Consider the following 24,919-nt stretch of genomic DNA (forward strand, 5'->3'; position numbering starts at 1 on the left):
ATAAAAAAAAAAAGCTGTGTGAGAAGAATTCCCTTCGCTGATGTTCTTTTTAATAGCAGTTTATTCTACATGTGTTCACAATATGTTATGAATAACAGTTCAACACGTTGCTGATTAAGACACTAAACTACGGTTAGTTAACAGGCAAACTTTCTGGATTGTAGCGCTTTGACAGACGATGCTGTGAACTTCCCCGCCGCGGGACGAATAAAGGAAGATCTTATCTTGAAAAGACGCCGGTGACACGTCCCGCTCAGGCTCTGCCCATCAGGTGTTTCTTGCTGTTTCTCTCGGGCCGTAAAAGGATGATGAAGCACTTCGGTACAAATATACAAAGCAGCAGACCGTAACTGGACGCCAGGATGGCGAAGATTTCCACCGCGACCACGTACTTCCCCGGGGAGGTGATGTAAGCCGGGACGAAGGCCATCCAGACGGCGCAGAAGATCAGCATGCTGAAGGTGATCAGCTTGGCCTCGTTGAAGTTGTCGGGGAGTTTCCTGGCGAGGAAGGCCAGGAGCAGACTGCTGCACGCCAGCAGGCCGATGTAGCCCAGGACCAGAGAGAAGCCCAACATGGAGGCCGCCGCGCACTCCAGGGTGATCTTCGAGCCCTGGAAGCCCACGTCGTGCCGAGGCTGCGGTGGGCCGAGGGACAGCCAGGCCGCGCAGATGACGACCTGCCGGAAATTCGATCGATCAGGATTATCCGATCGCGAATCGATAGAAACGCCGCCCCTACCTGTACGCCGGTGAACAGGCAGACGCTTCCCCTCTGCTGGCCCGGACCGAACCACTTGATCAGCCGTCCTGAGCCGGGCTGAGACGAGCGGAAGGCGGCCAGGACCACGATGGTCTTCACCAGGAGGCAGGAGATGCAAAGCACGAAGCTGATCCCGAAGGCGGCCTGCTGGAAGCGACAGGTCCAGGCGGACGGACGGCCGATGAACACCAGGGAGCAAAGGAAGCACAGCTTCAGGGACACCAGGAGCAGGAAGCTCAGCTCCGAGTTGTTGGCTCGGACCTCGAGGAGAGAGGAGGTTCAGATCATCGGCGTGTTGACGCCATGAAGGAAACAAAAAACCGTCACCTTGTGGTTTCACACCGGACCACGTTCACCAGTGGTGGCAGAGCCGCTAGCAAGGCGCTAACCTTATTAGTATTAAAGCGTATTAGCGATACAGTATCATGACGGCCAATCATAGGCCTGAACGCACTGATCTCCTTATGGGAGCCCAGATGATCTCCAACACAGCAACCTTCTGGATTCCTGAAGATGGTTTTAAGTGGACACTCTTCGGGTCCACTGGCAACCACCTGCTGCATGTGTAGGGGCTAGCATAGCGTGGCTGCTCTACGAACAGGTAAAGAAATACCAAAGTATTTACCAGCAGTCAGCATAAATACGGGTAAAGCGAGCTGCGATCAGGATGCGCGGCTGAACGGATCAATAAACGAATCAAGAAATTGGAAACGCGGTAAAGGTCATTTTTGGTGCACTCACCACGGGGGTTTGACGGTAGTAGAGGAAGACGGCAAACACCGCCGCTGTCACCACGACTCCGGATACGGCGGCGGTCGTGAGAGTGATTCCCAACGTCTCGTTGAAGGAGAGGAAGTCCACCTGGCGGGGGACGCAGGCGGTCCGGGCGGCGTTGGACCAGAATTCTGCCGGACAGCGCTCGCAAGAAAGGGAGTCCGTTGCGCCGCTGAATTCCCCTTCGGCGCAGGGGATGCAGTCGAAGCAGCAGACCGGCTCTCCTTTCCTGCTGGCCATCCGGGTCCCGGGGGAGCAGCTCAGACTGCAAACCGAAGCCGGAACCTGGAAACAAAAAGAAAAAAAAAAAGCATCCGCAAGTTGGCGACCGCACCGGACGACCGGCCGTTAAATCGAAGACCTCGGTCACCTGGTTGGTCCCCGTGCTCCACCGGATCCCCGACTCGTCGAGTCGCAGGTCGAACCCGTCCACGTGGCCGACCACGACGAGCCTCTGCGTCCCCTCCGGAGTCTTCTGCCAGTTGACCAGGTCGTACTTCACCGGGAAGTCGGCGCCTCGGAAACGAAATCGTTCCCCGTGCGGCGTGGTGACATTCACCCTGTTCAGGTGCCGCAGCAGCTGAAAGCAAAAAAAAAAACCAAAAAAAAAAAAAAATCAGGCGCGTTGACGCCTTCGCGCGACAGACGGCACCGATCCTTCTCACCTCGGCGGGTTGGATCTGCTTTGGAGGCGAGCAGGAGCGTCCGGGGTGACGCTGGACGTCGGGGCAGGAGAGCAGGCTGTGCAGGGCGTGGGCCGCCGCGTAAACGGCAAGATACACGTTATTGGGCTCCCGCAGCTGGGAGGTGTCGGTGAAGACGTGCTCAACGTCTTGGAGGGACTCCGTGCCTTTGCAGGGCGGCAGGGAAGCTCTATCAAGAGATTCTCCTTCACGTAATAGCGAGGAAACGTTCGCCGGATGACGAGAGCGGCCGCCTGCGGCACAACCGAAAACCGTCTCCCACACTTCCCTCAGGAAGACGTCATCGGGACGGCGGCCGGGATTCAAACGTCTCAGATAACTCCCGAATCCGGGGATTTCTGCGCTTCTTACGGCCACGCCGAGAACGCCGCTCGCCACTTTGGAAGCGGCGGGGTCTTGGAGGAGGTCGCGACTGGTGCTCCACGCCTCGCTCGCCAAAAACTGCCTGTCGGTCACCTGCGGTCGGGAAAACGCCGGAGTGAAATTGCGGTTTGTTTAACTGTAACCTGATCCGCGTGGTTTCCCCCCCCGCCGCCTGCTCACATTTCTCCGGGCCAGCTCCAGAAATATCAACTTAGCGTACGAATACCAGCAGACGATCAGAATCACCCTGGCAGTCGAAGCTTGGATCGCGAGCGCCGCGCGTCTGGCGTCGCTCTTTATAGTCTTTTTCCGGACGGTAGCTACGAACTCCAAGCAAATACCCTTTCCCCGAATCTCTTCCTGGAAAACCTGAAACAAACATCTTGATTCATTTCACGCCGCGTGATGAGAATCGGCAGATGACCCGACATTCACCTTGATCACCATTCGACCGTAGTCGTTGTCGATGATGACCGCCCCGATCCAGGTCCACCGGAAGCGTACCGCCAGCCCCGCGATGACCCTGGCCTGATAGACGTCGCTCGGGATCGTTCGGAAGACGTTGGGAAATCTGAGCCTGTCGCTCAGACACGGGCAGCTGGCGAGGAAGCTGATCTGCGGGGAGACGTCTCATTTTTCATTTTATACATCTAGACCGGCACGACATTGAAATACAAGTTTTAAATCCCCTCCCTCCCGTCACCCGACATGTCCCGAGGTGGTAAAACTCACCACGGGTACAGAGAGCGGCTCCAGGATCCTGGACAAGGTGATGGTCGATGTCGAAGAAGAAGGACCGATGAGCAAAGGAACCGGCCTTCCGCCTGGTGGAAGCGTCACAAATACAGGGATTTTGCACCACATCTACAAATAACGAGAGTTTAACATCATCCGTGCTTCTTTTGCCTCCCGGTCGCTCATCAGCCTCGGGCGGCGCTAACGCGCAGCCGTTTGCGTCGCCTCCAACCAGAGACAGCGCACTCTGCAGATCCCAGGGGTACTGCGAGCAGCCGTCCAGCACGTTGTAGCCGAGGCTCAGTCCCGGCAGCAGGGCGCCGCTCCGGTTGATTTCCTCCACCGCAAACAACATAGCATGCATATATTTCAGTGCCACCAGATCCAAACTAAGACCAGAAGAAACGAACGGTGACGCCATCGTGATACATTTCCTGCATTTCGCGAAACATGGGTTTTATGGACGGTACGTTACGAAGGGCTCACCTGGTGCAGGGTCGGTAGCGAGGCCGCCGGGTGAATCCCTGCTCCATGGCTGAGGGAGCCAGGTAGAGATTGAAGAGTCCACCGATGACTAAATCGCCATCCCGGAAGAGGCCTTTGTGCTTCGGCGCGTTCCACCGAGAGCAGACGCTTTCCCGCGCCATTATAGCGGAGAACAGCATCGAGAGGCAACACATAAAAAGCTCGGGGAGCCGAGGCATCGCCGTCGCCGCAGCTCTGGGCGGCTAACAAGAGGAGCGCTTGTTTTCAATCTGTCAGGGGACAAAAAGAAAAAAAAAGAAAAAAAAAACAAGAGGATTTGCAGCCACAGCTGGGACGGCAGTAAATCAGTTTGAATAAAGCAGAATCCGCGTGGTAAAACCTGATAATGAAGAGCAGATGTTTCAGAAATGGAAAAGGTACGGCACACAAAGCATCAACTCACGCACGGTTGTATTCTATCGTTTTAACTTGGATCGAAAAAGAGAAACAAACCGATGAGCTTAAAATGACGAGGTAAGTTACAGGATCTGAACGATAAACGTACGGCCGCTTCACTCAGGTGAGTCGTCTGAGAAATACTTCTAACGGCCGCAGAGCTTCTTATTTGGCGAGGCTGCGAAACTGATGACACAAGCCGAAGGAGCCAAAAATGACTGCTCTCTGGAGTGACGCTGGAAAAAACAATCAAATGAAAACAAGTAAGTTGGGTGGGTGAGTGTGTGTGTGTGTGTGTGTGTGTGTGCAGGTACAGTTCAAGAGATCTTGAAGTTACCACTCTGCAGGATTCGTGCAAGCTGGAGAACGAATATAAATAATGTTAATGCCTTAAAATATCTGTTACATTTAAATTCTGATCCCCGTGCAATAAAAAGATACTCAAACTTTGAAGTTCGGAGTGAACCTTCAGTTTTCACCTCGTCCTTGACACGTTGACCAGCAGCACAGCTCGCGAGGTCAGGTCTTGGTGTCACTTCTTCTCCCCGAACCAGAGCATTTCATGCTCGGAGCGACGGGTGCGCCAATTTTCGAGCTCCATTATGATAATTTCATGAGCAATTACATTCGTGCGCTGCGTGTCGCGGCCTGTCGAGAGGGAGGCGGCTTCTTTATTTAGAAAAGAAAAAAAATGAAATAAAATTACCAAAAAAAAAAAAAAAAAACCAAGGAAACCATTTAGTGTGTTCAAATCAAAGATTTCAGTATTTTATTGCATTGGTAGGAAAAGTGCTCATTGTCCTCAGATGAGCAACAATAAAAAGACAGAAGATGGTGTAACACTGAAATAATAGAAAAACAACCGCTTTTTTCCGCCGCCCTCCCATTGTCAGCCCCCCTCCCCTTGTTAAGTTATACAAAAAAAAAAAAAAAAAAAAAAAAAAACAGAACCAACAAATCCGAAGTCAGTATCAAATCAATTAAAAAAATAAAAGCCTTTCGATTTCAAATCTTATGAATTTTGCAATCGATTCTGCGACGTCTCCAAATCAAAGAGAGCAGCGAGTCCAAGCACAGAAGTCCATGCGGTTTGTCGCACCTGATGCAAGCCTGCGGCCGCTGCCGATTCCAATGCTGCTGCTTTTATTAGTTCTGTGCAAACGTTGGGTGCTGCGACATTTATTGTATAAACCGGTGCATAGTCATGCTGGACATGTTCGACGGGTAACATGCACGAAAGTCAAAACGCGGCTCTCGGCGAGAGCCCGGCTAGGATTTCAAACGACGATGCACACCAACACTCGACGAAAATGAAGAATTCCCGTTAAAAAGAAGAGGGAAAACTTGTACGCGACTGCTGAAAAGTTGAATTTCCATCTATTAAAGATCCACTGTTTGATAATACAACACATTCAAATGATACAAGGATAGACATTCCTTCTCTGTTGAAAGATAAAACAAAACAGCGCTTTTGCATCAGCCACTGGACGCGGTTTTGACAGGACATCACAAGGACGAAGAGAAGATCTTTCTGTACAAATCCATCTAGGAAGCCATTGGGACACTTTGACGGCAGGCTTTACAGGACACAAAGGACAAACTGCCAAACCGGAGAGCCACCGTTCGAGCACTGAGTCCAGGACATGTATGCTTTCAGAGGCGACCCTGAAGTGTACCGATCGCCAGCCCTGAACGGACTGTTTTCGCTTAGAAAAACTCCAGAATACGATTCATTTAGCGGTTCTAATCAAAGCGGGCGATTAATCTTGTCCGATCATCCGGCTCCCCCGGGATTAATAGATATCTTCAATGTCTTTAGGTGACTACAGTCGGAGCAGAAAATAGACCTCGGGCTCTGATGCAAAGTAGGGTTGCGTAGGCGATAGAGAGTCGTCCATATAGAACGGATCTCCGTGATAATCCCCATTTCCGTACTGCAATGATCTACACGCTCCCTCCGGCAGTCCCCTGTCCTCCAGTTGGCCCAGATAGCCCGCGATGTAAGAGCCGGTCGAGTGTCTGTTAGCCGGTGGATTTTGTGAAGCCGGTTTGTTCCGCAAAACCACCCCGCCAATACCGGTTGTGTTATTGACCAAAACGCCAGCCCGAGGCTTTAGAGCTTCCTGCTGTCTCTCCCGGGCCCGGCTGTTGATGTGACGCACTCGGCTTTGGCTCCGAGAGGACAGGCGACGCGTCAGGGGCGGCGGGGAACCGTCCATATCTGCGGGCGTTGAGGGATCGCCGTTCGTTTCCGGCGGGAACGGCGGCCGGGACTCCCGAGGCGGCCGAGGAGAGCCGGCGCCGTCAACTTCATGCTCATCTCCGTCCAGACTGACCAGTTTGCGTAACTGCTCCGTGAGAGGATCACAAGGCTGAGGTTGGAAGGTTACAATCCCGGCAGCTCCCATCTTCTTCTGTTTCCTCATGTGGGGGGTGATGAAGCTGCGGCTGATGATGTTGTATTTGCTCTGGAAGTTGCATGATATGTCTTCGGAGGTCAGATCTCCCAAAGACTTGGACTTACATGGGGCGGTGACTGCGGAGTCCGTGTTTCTGGACTGGACACACGAGGAAACGGGCCCTAAGTTTGAGTGCAGTGGAACTTTATCCTCAAGCGGCGACTGATTCCTATTTTGAGCTACCTTCTGACTCCCCGACAGCTTCTGCGCCTGTGGTGGAGTTTGACTTCGACAGTACGGCTGGGTGTTTCGAGGAGCTTTAGCCCCCGACGGCCCAATGATGCCGTTGTAGTCGAAGTGGCTGTGCATCGCTTCCGATTCAGAAATAGGGGAAGGCAGGTGTCTGCCTGTGTTGGTGGACGCCGAGGATTGTCCTGGGAGACTTTCAGATGAGACGCCGTTCTGGAAACCCCATTGCTGCTGTTCCCTTCCCATCGTTTTATATCTTTGCTCATCTCCATAAGACCCGCTGAGGGTCTGGCTACCACTGTAGCCTCCCTGCTTTGTGCTGAAGTCCCTGTTATTGTTAAAAGACAAAGGATTGCTTGGTGGGCTGGTGTAGTCGCTCTGATTCGGCAGCCTTGTGTTGGAGGGTTTACAGTCGACTTCTCTAGGTGAGGGCGAAGAACGGAAAGCGGACGGAGGCTGATGTTGATTCGAGAGCTGGTAGGAGTGTCGGCTCTGCCAAGCGGAGCAGTGAGAATATGGTGCGGTGGATACCGGTGATGAATACTGTGGTTTGAGATTCCTATATGAGACAGGAGTCTTTTGTTGGGAGTGCTTCGGAGTGGACTCGTTATTTTGATAGATAGCGTGCCTTTTAGCCGAACATTTTGGCTCGTTCCACGAGTTGCCGGGCCTCTGCAAGTTCCTCGTCATCTCCTGATGATCCCCGTCGACATTAATTTCCACCTCCGCCGAAGCGTTTTCCGCAGCGTCATGAAAATACTTGTATGAGCAATTTCTAACAGGGGAGTACATGTACCTTTGAAAAGAACCCTGCAGTTCCTCCAGACTTGGCTCTGGCGGGTCATACACCTCCTCATATACACTCTCCTCTACATCATCATGTTTCCTTTCCTTTCTGTGCGGATCATCCCAGACCAAATCGCGCTGCCCTCCCTGAATCGCCTTCCCCGGGGAAGATCCCAACCTCTGTGAAGGGGCTCCGTCCGAGGCGTCGAGCCGAACATTGACCGCCTGCTTCTTTAAGTTGTACACCGACACAGGCGACAGGATCTCCTCATCCAGAATGGTGTAGACCTCCTCGAGGTCTGTGGTTTCAGGGCCGGAGAGCAGGGCAGGGGCGGGTGGGTCCGGCTGGAAAATTTTGCTCGGAGAGCAGACGCCGTGGTTGGCATGGTGACTTGTTTTTTGAGCTTCCCTTCGGGGAGTCACCAGTTCTTTCGCGTTTGGGGACCTGAAAGGAGACTTCGAATCTTGCAGCGCTTTCGGGGTGGTACACCTGAGATTTAAGTTTTGAAGATCATACGATGCCGTGACGTCGCTTCGGTCGCCGGGGCTTTCAAACTGACCAATCAGGGCAGAGACAGACCCGCAGGTGTCTTGTTCGGTGCCCAGCGACACAGCATCGATGAGCCTGGAGATGGTGCTGTCGTGCAACGAGTCCGGACTTTTCAAATCCCGGTCCGCGCAACGGGCGGCAAGAGGGGCGAGGGAGGAAGGGGCGGAAGAGGAGGACGACGAGACCGACGGTGCAACTGTGAACGTCGTGCTGTTCGACAAGGTTTCTGTTTTATCGGGTGTCATCTGGGTCTTTGTGCAGGATGTGATGAAACCGCGCTGTTCCCTCCTCGTAGCCGTGACGTTTGATTTCTTAACTCTGGCGTCCCCTGACTGGTAATTGACATAGTCGTCTTCGATTTTCGCACCTCCTCCGCCAATAACCAGATACGAGGCTTCCGATTGGTCGCGATCTTTCTTACTGTCGCTGTATGTCTTGGGAGGGGAACGGAGGCTTTGCTCGGCCGAGCCTGATGATTGGATGAGTTGGTCCACGGAAGAAGCCCTGGGCCTGCTGAAGGGCGAGGTTCCTGTGGACACAAAGAAAATGGTGGTACAGATGAATAAAAAATAAGCGTTTGTGACAAACAGCAAGGCTCCAACAACGACACAACGGCGAGTAGCAGTCCAGCCAATTCAACAACATAGCGATACACAGACAAATGGGTCACCAAGTACAACTGAGAAGCCGGAAAATGAAGCTGAGGAGGTTAAAAAAAAAAAAAAAGAAAGAAAAGAAAAAAAAATCCAGTTGACAAAAATCTGACCGGGGAGGAAATGACCGCATGGGACTGATTTGATAAAATGACGTCAAATGAAACACCAATAGATCTTTTCAGACCACTTTCAAACAGAGGATGGGTAGAATACTGGCATGTCTTGGAATGATGCAACCTTCAGGCAACGGGTGTTTTTAGATTACCTGCTGGAATATCCTAGTCAGTTCTCTACTATAAAGAAGCACAACAAATGAAGATGAGACAGAAGAGGCATGTTAAAGTATCTCAGAGCAGGTTTTAGTCGGTCAGTTAGCATGGAAGTGCGGCAGAGCAAGTCAGCACAAAATTAAGATTACAGCTAAATCAGCAGTGAGAAGCTACTCCGAGCTAAAACGCCGCTTCAAGATTATCATCCGGACGGATGTTAAGTACTTTTTCCAAACGTAAGCGTGATTAACACCACAGATTAGTTGTTTTAGTTGCTCAATCAAGGCTATTACAAACTTCACGCCAAATAAAGTGGACCGATACCCACCGATGACAGCATCTGCGCCCATCTCATGCTGCTCCTTGTCCTTGGAGCAGAGCGATAGCTGTCCTTGCAGGAGCCTGTCTAAAGGCATGGACATCGGTCGGTGGACGAGAGAGGCTTGAGGCGGACGCCGCCTTTCCGCCGCGTCCTCCTTCCCCGACGCGCCCTCTCCGACCGCTCCCGGGCAAGCGCCGTTCTTCTGGTCCGACACGGAAGCCGCCGACTCGGATAACGGCATCTTGGTCTTCTTGCGGCCCTTTGCCGGAGCGCTGGCGGTGCGCCGCAGGAGGTGATCGCTGATGGAGCGTTTCCGGAGGCCGGCGCAGTTGGTGTCCGCCGAGGTTTTGGAAGAACGGTTGAAAAAGCCACGGATGCCTCGCAGCTGATGCCCCTTTGGTGTAAGGAGGAGCAGAACAGCAGGAACATTAGAATGCGCGCACACACACACACACACACACCCATATATATACTGCTCAAAAAAATAAAGGGAACACTTGAACAACACAATGTAACTCCAAGTCAATCGCACTTGTGTGAAATCATAGTGTCCACTCAGGAAGCAACACAGATTCATTTGGACTTGTTTTAAGGACATTACATCAAAGTTGGATCAGCCTGGAGTTTGTTTTTACACTTTAATTTTGAGTGTGATTCCTAATCCAGACCTCCATGGATTGATACATTTGATTTCCATTGATCATTTTTGTGTGATTTTGTTGTCAATACATTCAACTGTGTAAAGAGCAAAGTATTTCAGAAGAATATTTCATTCATTTAGATCTAGGATGTGTTTTTTAAGTGTTCCCTTTATTTTTTTGAGCAGTGTGTATATATATATATATATATATATATATATACACACACACAAACACACACATATATAAATACACACAAATACACACACACACACATATATACACATATGTACAAACACACCCACAAGTACATATATATGCACTCAAATACACATAGATACATATACACACACACACACACATATATACACAAATACACACACGAATAAACACGTGCACGCATCTACATGCACACATGCATACACACACACACACACATATATATATATGTATATATATATATATATATACACACACACAAACACGCACGCGCGCACATACACACACATATATATATACACAAATACACATACAAAAATCTGCAGACACACACATGTATCCATATACACATGCATGTATCTATGAGCACACATACACGCACATACGTATGTTTAACCCCCCCCCCACACACACACATATATATATATATATATACACACATATGATCACACAAATACACACATATATACACTACTGCACACACACAGGCAAACACACACACAAACATATATATATACATATATATATATATATATACACACAAATACACATGCACAAATGTACAGATACACACATGTATATACATGCACACATGTATACCCAAGCGTACATATGTATACCCACACACACACGTGTGTATGCCCACACACATGCATACACACGCACACACGTATATACTTGTATACACAGATACATATATACACACACATACTGTAGGTATACACATATATATATATACATGCACACACACCTATACATATAGGGTTAAAAGAAAGTTAAGTGCTGCAAGTGCATGCATGTACAATGTCTGCCGACAGATGGCTCCCTAAACCAAACCAAGAGTGTTTCAAGCGCAGTGACTGATGTGCACATGCTGATCTTGCAAGGGACTTGATCTGCTGTGACAGCGAGACAACAAACAAACGGCAGCGAGAGAGAAGAACCTCAGAAGCATCAGAAAGACGGGGGTTTGATGTCGCACACAAAATTAAAAAAAAAAAAAAAAAAAAAACACCGTCGGATGCGGCCGCACGCAAACTGCATTTTTGCATTCATGCAATCGTGTCTCATGCAGCATCGCTCTCGGCATCAGGATACCTTGTTAGATCCTAGAAAGTGCATTATGGTAAAGCTGGGGTTCAGGACTAGAGGACTCCACTGGAAAAGGGGAAAAAGGCTCAACTGACTTGCGTCGAGAGGAACGAGCTCGTATTCACTTTCAAAATACACCCTCCGTCGATGCGACCCGGAGGAAAAGCACTCACCTTCCCGTAAACGTCGTGCACCGACACGTGCACAAAGATGGACGCCTCGGTCAGACCATCGAGGTAAACGTGTCTGTAACCTGTCGTCGGGGAGGAGAAAGCGGGCGGCGGAGTGAGTCCAAGCGATAACAGACGGAGAGCTGATGATAAGCTGCCATTCAACACTGGAGACGTTTTAACCGCCGCCCTCCATCGGGGTTTCAGGGTCAGGTTTTTAAAACGCACATCAAACTATTCATAGCTAACTTGATTCAAAATAACATGCCCTGCAGCCTGCAATGTTAAAGCAATCGGGGCAATCGTGTGTGTGTGTGTGTGAGCAAATCTGTCTAGTCGTGAGACCAACTATTTCATCTGCACACCTTCCAATTTCCTTTTCAGGTAGCACTAAAAAAAAAAAATAAGAATAAAGCCTTTATTTATCCCGAAGGAAATTGTTGTGCCAGAGTTACGAGAAAAACATGATAATAAATAATAGTGGAAAATTGTATAAACATTACAAAAAAAAAAAAATTAAAAAAATAAAAGGGGGGGAATAAAAAATGCAAATAAACTATAAAGTGTCTGAAGTACCAAGTGAGCGATAAGGAGTGCACAAGAGTATGAAAAAGTATTGCACATGAAGCGGTTATGAAATTAAATGTTGCACAGATTAACATATATACAGATAAATTATAACAATTCACAGTAAGTGGGTGAGATTTTTTTTATTTTATTTTATTTTAATTTATTTATTTTATGATTTATGATTTTTGAGATTCCCTGCGGCTGAAGGGAGAGGAATTAAATTGTGAATTAACTGTGTACAAACCAGGCATGAGGCTGTTGAAGGCGACGGTCCGCTGGCCAATGAAGTCCCGTCCAATGGGATCGTGATCCCAGACGAGGAAACGCACCAGCGCCACCTCGGCCATGTGGAGCGTGAAGGACAAAGTTTCCTCCCAGACTGGATTGAAACCTACGGCGCGAATAGACGTTCACTTCCATCATCCGTCTCACAGAAACATTAAATTAAAGAAAATTTAAAAAAAAATCATTGACAGCCATGTGTTTTCAAACGCTTCGCTGCTCAGCCGTTATCTCCATTATCTCCGGGCGCCCCGTGACCTTTCCCCAGGGAGGCTTTTCAAAACCTCGCTGACCCCGGCGACCCCCTCTTTCGGCTGCCTCCGCGCCTGAATTTTGTTTACGTGACCCTCAATCCCCAAGCAATGCGCCAGAAACAAACACTGTGACGGGCGACACAGTTTAATATCTTTTTTGTTTTTTTATACTGGTGGTAATCATAGCTGAGAGCTATCGGATTATGCTACCTTCTTTGGTGATATATCGCACGTAGTGGCACGGAAATGGTAATTTAAACAGACATCTGAGAAAATTAAACAGGTTCCCAGGGGACGCGGTTTGATCCGCAGCAGCGATCCAGCCAGGCGTCCAACGTGATTTCTTTGATGAATTTTAAAGCTGTTATTGCATCAAGGCAGCTAAAGGCATTAGCGCTACTGTTATTATTAGTACGAGATCATTCTGTCTTTCTGTCGTCGTCCTCCGCTCTCTCTTTGTATCCCAAATATTCGAGGCAGAAGGCCGCACACATTTAGCGTGTAACATTATTTCCCCATTAGCTTCGTACCCTTTCCCTCAATACAAAGTTACTGTAACTTTATAAAGTATCATCCCTGTGAACAACAGGGAAACAAAAGCAAACAACAAAACAAACACATCCTGCAGGTAAATGCATAGTTTCGATGATGTATGCGTCTAACCGTTGTCGTCGACGACGCGCGTCTGTTCCTTGCAGCAGTCGACGGGCAGACCGATGACCTCCACCTCCACAAATGGATCGATAATCTGATGGAGCGGGAGAGGCGATAAAATAAGGCGGTAATGTAATTTTTGTCCAATTCAATATGTAAGATGCAGACACTTGTTTTCAAGGAGGGTGGAAGGAGTTGGTTTGCTCTTGGAGCAGAGCACACGCAGGGGCTTTATTTTAAATCCATTTTATTTATCCCTAAGAAATGATACGAATAATCTGATAACTCTTGTTGTTGCAATGCATCACTTCAGGCTATTAACCAATAAACTGATATTGGTATTTCATTTGTAACCTGCAAACATAAGCTTGATTAACATCGAAGGGAAACTGGGAATTATGAGATAAATTCTCTGTGCACTGTGTAGCAACCTTGCATGTACCGCTTTAAAATTATCTAAACTACTGGGAAAAATAGCAATAGACAGAATGTAAACATTTATTATCGATCCGAACGCACAATCTGTTTTGTGCCGTTTGATAACATCAAATTGCATCAAAATACACTGCTCAAAAAAATAAAGGGAACACAAAAATAACACATCCTCGATATTAATGAATGAAATATTCTCATGAAATAATTCATGTTCTTTACATTGTCGACAAAAGTCATCCATGGAAATCAAATGTATGAACCCATGGAGGTCTGGATTTTCACAACGATGCTCATTTATTGATATCGTCGTTCTCGCGCTGCTGTGACAAAAGAATCCCCCCTATGGGGATCAACAATCTTACCGCGACCCGTCTGACTTATTATGGAACGAAAGCTGTTTCCGGACTGCACGAAAGGCAATAAATACTTCGAATGTTGAATGGCGTGCGTCCCTAACCTCGCCGCGGTCCCCCAGCATGGAGTCGGGCGGTTTGGGCAACTGCTGCCCGCTGATGATCTTGAGAAGCAGTTGTTTCTTGGGGTAGGCTGGAAGCGGGTCGTCACTGAAGGGGTTGAAGGAGCCTGCAGGGGAGTGAAGGTTTGGACACCTCGCGGTCACGATACATCCGGCCGATAGCGTTTGCATGGAACAGGGGTGCCCAAGTACGCCGATCGCGAAGGTACCGCGGTTAGATCTACATGCGGTTAGATTGCATGGGTTTAAAAAGTAAGACAGAAGCCTTGTGAAATTTGTCATTTCATTGCCGTGCAGGGCAGCCAGGCTGACCTCTGACCTTTTCCGACACATGGGTCACCACGCATACAACGGAGCTTCGTGCCGCAAAATTCTAGCAAGCTAGCGACTCACCTCGTATCCTCCTAATTTATTTCTTTTAAACTTAAGGGTATTAAAATGAGTGGAGGAGCTGGACAAAGTAAGAAGCTAAAAACCTACCACTTTCATGAGGAGGACTGTTATTTTACTGTGTCATTTTCAAAGTGCGTTTGCTTCATCTGCAGGTCTACCATGGCTCTACCCAAGAAGGGAACAGCGGAGCGGCATTTTCGGACTGTTCATGAAAACTACAACACCGCTTAGAGGGGAAAGGTTGAAGGAACTAAAAGCCCAGTTGTCCAGACAGCATTTTTCTCCAAACTGACCTCAAAAGTGAAGACAGCAAACAAATAGTGTACATATAAAGGATTCTCAATGTTCCTCTTCTCCTTTGGGCTTTTCCCTTCAGGGGATCTCCACAGCGAATCAACCTCTTCCATCTAACGCTTTTCCCTGTATCCTCCTCTCTCACACCAACTATCTTCTCACCACATCCATAAATCTTGTCTTTGGTCTTCCTCTAGACCTCCAATTCCAGCATCCGTCTACCATATATGCACTGTCCTTCCTCTGCACATGACCCAACCATTTCAGTCTCTGACCTTCTCTTCGAAACATCTAACATGTGCCGTCCTTCAGATGGACTCCTTCCAGATCCTATCTGTCCTCAAAGAGAACCTCAACATCTTCATCTCTGCGACCTCCAGCTCTGCCTCCTGTCTTTTGGTCGCTGTCAGTGTTTGTAGAGCGAACAGCATCATCTCCCCACTGTCTCCTCCACCTTCCCCTTCCTTCTGGCTGATAGTCTTCTACCTCTTTGTACTCCCAACACTTTTCTCCACCCATTCCATCCTGCTTGAACCAGTCTCTCCAGCGCTCTGGACTGTTCACCCAAAGTACTTGAAATCCTCCAACTTCTTGATCTCCACTCCCTGTAGCCTCAACGTTCCTCACCGGGTTCCTCTCATTCACACGCATATATTCCGTCTCATCGCGACTAACCTTAGCATACCTCCACCTCGCAAGATGTTCCTCCACGTGTTCCCTGCTCTCACTGTAGATCACAATGTCATCTGCAAACATCATGATCCATGGAGCTTCCTGTCTAACCACATCTGCCAGCCTGTCCATCACCACTGCAAACAAGAAGAGGCTTGATCCCCGAGTCCCACCTCCGCCTTGAACTTCTGCTATACCTAAAGGATTCTCAATTTATCTCGCATTTTTATAGAGGGTATATCATTTTGACTTTTTTTTAGAAGTATCACCCTGAACTCTCTTCGGACACGGAGTTTGCGAGCGCGGGTCCTCGTCCGTCGACGCCGTACCTTTGCACATGGGCGGGGGTTTGAGCACGTAGCCGCTGCAGCCGTTCACCATGAACTTGGCCCGGTTGAGCTGCATCATCCTGCCCTCCGTCTGGTAGTTAAGGGCCACTGAGAGACAAATGGACTTTCTTTAGCGACTCCATCCATCTATTAATCCCCATTCAGATCATTTGAGCTGTGAAGATTCATCTCACACTGAGATGATCCCTGAGATTCTTTGGGTGTTTGGATGGATATGCACAATTCGGACTTCTGTTGAACTGTATTATTACTTTTGCTTATCTGTTTTGTTTTGTTTGATGAGCTGACAAACAACTGCAACCCCTACCGAAGTTATGTTTTTTCCAGGCCTAAAAATAAGCGTTTATCACAAATCAGGACATAAAATATGAACAACAATAATAATAATAATTTATCCTTTATTAATTCTTTCTCTGCAATGAACCAATCATGGATGAACCATGAGCAGTAGGCTGCCGTCCACCAGCATTTAGGGCTTCAGTGTCTTGCAGGACAGGGGTGGCCAATTATTTGGGCTGTCGGTCCACATTTCTTATTTCATTTTTATGCCCAGGCTAGGTATCATGTCAATTTAATAAAACGAAAATTGCAATTTAAATATTTCAATTATTGCCATTTTAATTCAACTTTAAAATCATGAATGATCATATCAATGTACCAACATTATTTTGTATGGAATCATCCATACAAAATTAAACAGAAGGAAAAAATAAAGAGTTTCTAATTCCAATACTGATCGAAAATACTTCTTAAACTATTCAAAGAAAATAGGTTTGTGGGATGAATGTGGTCCTACACTACGCCGCCTCCAATGTCTTGAATCTGTTAACAACGTAAATTAAATTTGAGTCACGGTGGAAAAATAAGGGGTGTAAGTGTCAAGTTTTTCAGAAAAAAACAGCCATGTTGACTAAGGAGTTGATTTAGGCAAAAAAAAAAAAAAATGAAGCTAATATTTTAAGATGACAAAATGTATTTAGTGATTATCTCATCACTTTGGTAATATTTAGATGGCAGAAGTTGGAAGACTCTGAACACCCATATGAAGAGCTTCTCACAAACAGACGTTAGAAAACTAATTAGTTCAGTCTTTCACAGGAATGCTAAATCCTATTTCACATTTTTCAGTTTAATGAGAATTTCAGTTTGTAAAGAAAAATGCAGAATGTGCAGCCAAATATTCACATTCCCTGACTCTCTATTCAGTAATTAAAACAAAAAAAGAGATACATTTTTAATGTTTTGAATAAGAATACAATGTGCAGAAACTATTGAGCTTCACTCACAGTGCTATTCTTTAGAACACATTCATCATATCCATCCCATTCTGTATGTGGACACACACACACACACACACATATATATATATATATATATATATATGTGTGTGTATATATATATATATATAGAGAGAGAGAGAGAGAGACACACACACACATATATACACACATATATATATTCACACACATGTATAAACATATATATATATACACAAACACACACACACGTATATAAATACATTCATATAAATACACACACACACACATATATATATATGTTTACACACACACCCACATACGTATGTTCACACAGACACTAACATATATATATACACACACACACACACACACACACACACGTATATAACAAATGCGTCCGCGCACACACACATATATGCATACGCACACACACGTATACATACACATGCACACATATACATACACATGCACACATATACATACATGCATGTGCCAGACACAGACACACACGTATTCATACACACGCTTACATGCATGCGCGCGCGCACACACACACACACATATATATATTCACACACATGTATAAACATATATGTATGTATATATACACACACACAAACGCATATACATGCATACGCACACACACGTATACATATACATGCACACATATACATGCGTGCATGTGCCAGACACACACACGTACCCCTTTGTTCTATGCTGCCTGTTGTGAAAATGTACTCGGCTGCTACAAGAAGACTTTTCCCCTCCGGGATTAATAAAGTCTATTTCTCTATCGATCAATACAGTGATTTATCGTGGCGGTCAGAGTGACGGACAGCTGCCTCACCCAATTGGCAGCCCACGTTCCAGTACAGCTGGGGGTTGAAGTTGGACGAGTCGATGCGATAGGCCGAGGGATAGATGCGCGAGAGCTGCCTCTGGTTGAAGGCCAGGAACTGTTCGGTCCTGTGATGGACCAGAGACTGAGCTCTGGTCTCGCTGAACGACAACACGTCGCCCGGCGTACCTGGAGGAGGAGGAGGAGGCCAAGGGGGCGTAAGGGGGACGCAGGTGAGGCGGGAAGTCAAGCCTCGACATCCGAGGCGGCGCCGCCGATTATTTCTCACCGTCATTCAGGCATTCCTGCGAGGCCACGGAGTTGGTGAAGACCACCAGGTTGGAGAGATCTCTGCTCAGCTTCATCGTCTTCCGCTTCCTGCCGCCCCTGCAAGCGGACGCAAAACAACGCCGGGTCAAATTGCAACTCAGGAGGTCGGAAAGACAGGCGTGGATCCGTGTCGGGAGAAGATTTTTTAATTTTACGGCGATTACAGATGAGCTACTTTACCTGTACTTGAATTCGATAGATTTATTCTGTGTTTTGGGCTTTTTTAATGCCAGCGCACGAATCACTTCGATTGCTTCTACAGATGGAAAAGACCTTTTCTTCAAGACCGAAGGGCTGAAAACCTCGGGAGATGTAAATCTCAGGAGGCTGTCGCTCTCCCTCGAGTTTATAAAAGGAAGGCTGAGCGGTGAGGAGCGACGCTCGGGGTGAATTTCCATAAATTTCTTCCTTTCTTTTATAAAGGTCTCAGACTTCTATAAACATCCAAACGGTTTTTGGTTTGTTGTTTTTTTTTTTTTTTTTAGACGAAGCGGCATAAAACTGCCTGAACTCGACATCGGTTTTATGAACAGGGCGTTATCGCCTGCTACTGATCCCGCATAAACGTTACGGACGATTGACTAACTGTTTATTTTATCCTTAATCTCAGCTCATTCATATCCCTGCTTATTTTTGTTTATTTTTTCCATTGTTATTGTTTTGGTTGCCTTGTTTAATTATTTTCCCTCCCACATTCTGTTGTCCATTCCTATCCTTGATGATGATGTCCTTCGCTATCTTCTAATTGTCTCTATTTATATTTATTGACCCTATAACTGTTATGCTGCTGTGGGAATAGAATTCCTCCTATGGGGATCAATAAAGTTTATTTTATTGTCTCAACGCAACAAATGGTGCAGGTTTCAGCCTCCTAGCATGAAGGTCCACAGTTGGATTCCAGTGCAAAAACATGCATGAGGTTCACTGGCGCCCCTGAATTGTCCAAATGTTTGCAGGAGTGTCTCTCCATGCATCTCCGTGCGTGAACATCCGCCACCGTCAGCGATATCGAGAACAAATGAACGTTCGCGATGGCCGTTCCAGATCTTGCACTTTTGTCTGTTCAGGCTGAGCTGTAGTCATTTTGATGACTTCTCTGCATCCGGGGGCCATTTTCTGCTTCACGACACTGAAGCGAGAGCCAATGAAAGCATTTTTTTCTGCGCCTTTCCGGGCTGAGCTTCTCTCAAGCCGTAAATGTCATACATGGAACCATAAAACGGCACGGCACGTCCTCCTTATCTCTATGAGATGCTATAAAACCGGCCTTGAACCACCAGAGCTGCATGAGAGGAACATCTGTGAAGACACAATCGCATTCTTTGACCTTCTGTACGAAAAGCTGCTTTTTTTTTGGGGCGTCTCGCATCCAAACGAAAGCGAACGAGTCGATCTTTCGAAGTCGCGGCCCCTCCTGTCAGAAAGTGTGTGTGTTTTCTGGTAACGTCACCGGTTGAACTGTCCTCCGGGCTCCTTCGCAGACCTCTCCTGGTCCTCGTCCTCCTTTTCCACGCTCTGACACGACAGCCTGGATTTGGACTGCCTCTGGATAATAAACAGACACAGAATGAATGCACGGGCAGACGCAGCGGGAACAGGTTTCCTGCACGTATTAAAGATGACCGTTGCTATTTAATGAGTTTCAGCAAACCTGAAGAAAACAAATGTGTTTTTTTTTTCATTCCCGGTGCATTTTTCCATGAAAAAAAAACCATGAGTTACATCTTTCGTTCTGCAGCGCCGTTATTGCTACACGGGCTAAAGGTGATGCTGGTGAATCTGCGTCGTTGCTTTTAGGTTTAAAAGTCTGAATTTAAAAATTGGAGCTTAGCACACAAATAAGGGAAACCAAGTCAGCAGCTGGTGAGATGCACTGATGGAGAAAATCTGGAATCTCCAGGTTCCACATGCGGAGTCTGGAGATATTAAACATCAGTCTGCAAACTCACTCGGACGGGTGAGAACAGGAGCGGCCGGACAAATCATACCACGTATCTATTCCTGCGTTTTAGTTCAAACATCTTAAAATAATCCCGACATCGGGCGCCGATCTTCTCATCGCAAGCGGAATCCTCCTCGGCGCGCTGAGCAAAGATCATACATGGAGCCGCCCACGCAGACGCACAGGTTCTGGGAGAATCGACGAACGCGGATAATTCAGGAATGTGGAGTGCTGTCAACCCGGTCACATTGTGTGTGTGTGTGTTGCTTATGTAATTATTCCAAGTGTGTATTTGAAAACGTGCGCGTTTCAGCGAGAGAGGCAACATCTCTATGAGCCAAAGTGCAGTTTCGAGGAGGATGGTGGGGCGGTAATTACAGGGCTTCTGCTGCTTGGCAGTAGAATACATGCATCTCCCAATGCACGCATGTACGGCACATGTGTACACACACACACACACACACACACACACACACACACACACAGACACGCGTGTGGGAGGATGCACAGTATGCAGAGCGAGCGGCGGTAAGGAGGGGAAACACGGGGAAATCGAGGGCGGAGACGAGAACGTCGATAACAAAGCAGGAACATTTTGCTCACAATGGTTGCATTCAGGTTTTCTATTTCAAGGTTGAGAGCTAATTTGTGCAAAACCTCCCTGCCGGGGGGGCCGACCTGCGCCCGGGGGCCGTCCTGCGCCCGGGGGCCGTCCTGCGCCCGGGGGCCGACCTGCGCCCGGGGGCCGACCTGCGCCCGGGGGCCGACCTGCGCCCGGGGGCCGTCCTGCGCCCGGGGGCCGACCTGCGCCCGACAGTTTCGGAAAAAAGATTGTACCTGAAAAAGTTCAGGTTCACGTTCCCGTCTTTTCCGGTGCAGGGGAGCTACTTTCCGCCCATTTAACAACAGTAAAGATTGAAAAATTTAATTAAAAATGCATTAACGTGGCATATAACTTTTTTTTTGCTTTCATGCTACGTAACTTTTTTTTTTTTTTTTTTTTTTTTTTTTTTTAAATCAATGAACAACTGCAGAGAAAATGAAATTTCTGCATGCAACAAAACATTTTGAACTCAAAAAAAAAAAAAAAAATGACGTTGGATTGAAGGTTATTTTAAAACAAAATATCTATTTGAGTCCTTCATGTATTTATGAAAAAAAATCCGGCTTAAATGATCCACCGGCAGCAAACCTTATTAAGAGCGGCAAAAATATTTTAAACACATTTTATTTAGATGTTACAAGACAGTCATAATCTTCAAATTTAAAACAACTATTTAAAAATAAACTCAAATAAAATACCTTTGAATTTCAATTTAAATTCTTTTTTTTTTCAATTTTTTAATTGCATTTTAATTCCTCTTCCTTCAGCCGAAGGGCATATTCAAATCTTTGTACTTTTTAAGACCTTAAAACACTTCATAGCCTTGACTTTGACACTTTATGGTTTTATTTGTATTTCTTATTCTCCCTCCTTCCTACTATTATTCATTATTGTTATGTTTTACTTGAAACTCTGGCACAACAATTTCCTTCGGGATAAATAAAGTTGTTCTTATTCTTAAATACGCGTTCATTATTTTCAAAAGCCACAAAAAAAAAGCATAACCCAGAAGCATTTATGAGCTCTTAAAAACTTGATGTGATGGTGACTGGGGTTCGCGCACGTGTCATCTCACATCAGAAACACCTGGTAGAACCAGAAACAGACAGTAAGAACCTCCAGTTTGAAATAATCCTGCTTGTTTGACGTATCAATGTAACCCAGATGGGATTTGGGCGACGCCAGGATTGTCAGTTCTGGTACGAGTCGAGCGACGAGCGTCCCGAGGAGGCTGACGGCCGGCAGCGGCCGAGAGGAGAAGCACCTTCTTCCATGCTTTCCATCAAGGTTTACCGCCTCTTCCTCTGGAGATACCGATGTTCCATGATGGAGATGCACCTCCGATTCCAAGGGATCACGACACTGTCACCCCTCTTTTTTTGTCTTCGTCAATCAGGCTTTTGAGGAATCATTCTTCTTCTTCTTCAGGTGTCGCGACAGTGTCCACTTTCTCCATCTAACCCTATTCTCTGGATCCTACTCTCTCACACCAACTACCTTCATATCTTCTCTCACTACGTCCATAGATCTTCTCTTTGGTCTTCCTCCAGACCTCCTGCCTGGCAGCTCCAATTCCAGCATCCGTCTACCGATAAATTCTCCATCCCTCCTCTGTACATGACCCAACCATCTCAGTCTGGCTTCTCTGACCTTCTCTCCAAAACATCTAACTTGTGCTGTTCCTCTGACAGACTCATTCCTGATCCTCTCCAACCTCCAATTCCAGCATCCATCTACCGATACATTGACTCTCCCTCCTCTGACCTCTCTGACCTTCTCTCCAGAACATCCGATGGACTCATTCCTGATCCTATCCATCCTGGTCACTCCCAAAAAGAACCTCAACATCTTCATCTCCTGTCTTTTGGTCATTGTTGGTGTTTGTAGAGCATCTCACCTCCGTCTCCTCCACCTTTCCTTTCCTTCTGGCTGATAGTCTTCCATCTCTTCATACCTCTGACACTTTTCTCCACCCTGCTTGAGCTGGTCTCTTCACTTCCTTTCCCACACTCTCCTACGCTCTGAACTGTTGACCCTAAGTACCACACACACACACACACACACACTCTCAAAAGAGCAGTCGCCTTCGATCGGTCTCACCTTCTGTTTGAGCGTTGTGATGAAGGATCTGCTCTGGGATTTCTTCAGAACCCCCTTGGAGTTCTGGATGAGAGAAGAGCGGATTCAGAAATGAGTGTGTGTGTGTGTTGGCTATCGCTCGAGTGTGTGAATCTAATAACTACATTGCTGCCCAATGAGTCATTTAATGCCTGCAGCTCAATCGGCGGCGGGGCTGCGGCAGACGGCAAACCAGGGTGGGGAAGGAAGAGGAACGTAGAAACTGGAGATGGAATTAAAGGGTGAGAGACTTGATGGGAGTCCCTTGAATTGGAGAAACCAAATCTTCTAAAAATAGTTTTGTTTTTTTTTTTTTGGGAGGGAAAAGCAGGGAGATTAAATATTAACTGACGCTGCAGAAATTTCAGCTTTTTATCGTTTCCAGTCGCCTCGCGTTGGAGACGAGATGCGGCTCGTGCAGGTTTTCTGCAGATTCTCCGTTCGGCTGGATTTCATGGTCGTCTCCGTCGGGTTCAGGTCTGAGAGCGTACCTGTCGCAGGTTCTTCTGGAGGCCCTGGTGGGTGGCCCTCAGCAGGGCTCGGATGCTGAAGCTGTCCGTGTCCTCCTTGTCTCCGATCCGAGATTCCTTCAGGAGGGAGTCCAGTTTCTTCCTGATGTGAAACTCCACCTGGTGATGACCGTTCCCCTGCGTGAAGGACGGGAAGATGGTTCGACTCAACGGGAATAAACGGCAGAAGGTCCAACGGGCCGGACGTCCAGCGCAGGAATGAATGAATAAATGAACAGAAGACAATGATCCCGCCATCTCCCTTTTGGATCGACGTGCGTTTTTAACCGTTTGCGGAGTCGCAGCACAGAAGCTCAGCGGTAAAACTAGCGAACGCGCAAATCTTGCCAAAGAAACCGTTCAAGTCGGGGGGGGGGGAGCAGAATGTGGAGATCTGCAGGTTTTGGCAACCATGATATTTATCCTCGAACTGCTTAATGACTAAAAGGAATTAGAAACTGTGAATTTCCGATGTTATTTTGCAGTAAATATTTGACTTGAGAACCACCAGATAAGTCCAGACTCACTAAATCAGGGTTATTTGATGTTTATAGGCAACGGCGAAGACGAGCTCGCCGCTGTTGGAGAAGGCGTCCATGAATCGGAGAACACGGACCGGAGAGGACGTTTAACATCCTTCTGGAACATCATTTCCAAAGCATACGGTGCAGCCAGAGCGATGCTAAGCTAACACTGATTTATCAAAACGCGCCAAAGCGAAGCCACGTTCAGTCACTGGAACGGACCATCTGGACAATAACGGGGGGGAAACATCCCCGATTTAAATACAGCTCTAATCTCATCTCCGCCGTCCAGAACGAATGTTTATAAAACGTCAGCATTCAAGATAAGGAAAGGCAAACGACGACAGCAAGATAATGAAGACGTAATGTGATGTTTAATATGTCGCCCCTGCGTTCGTCTGTTCGAGCAGCGAGGACGCGATTATACCATCCCGGCGCGCAATGACCTGATGAAAATCATAATCAATAAAGTCTTCAGGAGCAATTAGTCAAGTCATTACGTTGAACACGGCGGCGTCATTAGGAGGCCATTATGGAAGGCGGCGTTGCGTTTGCACGCAAGGAGGGACGCCGTTTCTCAATCCTCTGTAAATTATGTGTACACTATTTTGTATCGAATGCTGAAGCCCTTCGATCAAGAATGTTTTAGTCCCCATATCTGTACATATGTGGGGGAAAAAAAAAAAAAAAAAAAAAGAAAAATCAGTATCTCGGGTCTCGAAAAATGAAGATAATGTTAGAATGATAAATTGTTATTGACAAAAAAAAAGGAGGGAATCAATGACATCATCTTTTTAAACATGGCGC

At 47.1% G+C, this 24,919-nt stretch overlaps 2 protein-coding genes across 9 annotated transcripts in view; both read right to left on the reverse strand.

Annotated features, from left to right (window-relative positions):
- Nucleotides 1-253: 253 nt before the first annotated feature.
- On the reverse strand, nucleotides 254-4,533 carry LOC147224542 (extracellular calcium-sensing receptor-like). Its single transcript, XM_086164283.1, has 8 exons — nucleotides 3,463-4,533; nucleotides 3,039-3,218; nucleotides 2,784-2,972; nucleotides 2,184-2,696; nucleotides 1,907-2,116; nucleotides 1,504-1,821; nucleotides 742-1,023; nucleotides 254-679 (listed from the first exon to the last, which is right to left on the reverse strand). The coding sequence occupies exons 1-8, from the start codon at nucleotides 3,757-3,759 to the stop codon at nucleotides 254-256; spliced, it is 2,415 nt and encodes an 804-aa protein (XP_086020409.1). The 5' UTR covers nucleotides 3,760-4,533.
- A 463-nt stretch (nucleotides 4,534-4,996) lies between these two features.
- Nucleotides 4,997-24,919, reverse strand: part of plch1 (phospholipase C, eta 1) — a 64,791-nt gene continuing 44,868 nt past the window's right edge. For 7 of the 8 annotated variants that reach the window (XM_086165011.1, XM_086165010.1, XM_086165009.1 and 4 more), the window contains 13 exons: nucleotides 23,571-23,726; nucleotides 23,062-23,124; nucleotides 19,866-19,960; nucleotides 18,375-18,472; nucleotides 18,095-18,274; nucleotides 15,968-16,075; nucleotides 14,262-14,386; nucleotides 13,379-13,463; nucleotides 12,424-12,570; nucleotides 11,613-11,692; nucleotides 11,446-11,505; nucleotides 9,497-9,884; nucleotides 4,997-8,772 (listed from right to left, as the gene is read on the reverse strand). In XM_086165011.1, coding sequence (XP_086021137.1) covers nucleotides 6,083-8,772; nucleotides 9,497-9,884; nucleotides 11,446-11,505; nucleotides 11,613-11,692; nucleotides 12,424-12,570; nucleotides 13,379-13,463; nucleotides 14,262-14,386; nucleotides 15,968-16,075; nucleotides 18,095-18,274; nucleotides 18,375-18,472; nucleotides 19,866-19,960; nucleotides 23,062-23,124; nucleotides 23,571-23,726 — 4,275 coding nt within the window. In that variant the 3' untranslated portion in view covers nucleotides 4,997-6,082. The remainder of the gene's footprint in view (nucleotides 8,773-9,496; nucleotides 9,885-11,445; nucleotides 11,506-11,612; nucleotides 11,693-12,423; nucleotides 12,571-13,378; nucleotides 13,464-14,261; nucleotides 14,387-15,967; nucleotides 16,076-18,094; nucleotides 18,275-18,374; nucleotides 18,473-19,865; nucleotides 19,961-23,061; nucleotides 23,125-23,570; nucleotides 23,727-24,919) is intronic. The other variant, XM_086165015.1, reaches the window with a different exon arrangement.

The sequence above is a fragment of the Fistularia commersonii genome, chromosome 18 (assembly GCF_037954325.1).
Source record: "Fistularia commersonii isolate RoL2024-O1a breed Wild chromosome 18, RoL_Fcom_v1.0, whole genome shotgun sequence".
NCBI classification, from domain to species: Eukaryota; Metazoa; Chordata; class Actinopteri; order Syngnathiformes; family Fistulariidae; genus Fistularia; species Fistularia commersonii.

Excerpts from the sequence above, each read along its gene's own strand:
- LOC147224542 (XM_086164283.1), bottom strand. The coding sequence starts at position 3,759 with ATGGCGTCACCGTTCGTTTCTTCTGGTCTTAGTTTGGATCTGGTGGCA. Across the intron at positions 2,973-3,038 it reads ACGGTCGAATGGTGATCAAG|GTTTTCCAGGAAGAGATTCG; the intron begins GTGAATGTCGGG and ends TGTTTGTTTCAG. Across the intron at positions 680-741 it reads GCCTGTTCACCGGCGTACAG|GTCGTCATCTGCGCGGCCTG; the intron begins GTAGGGGCGGCG and ends AATTTCCGGCAG.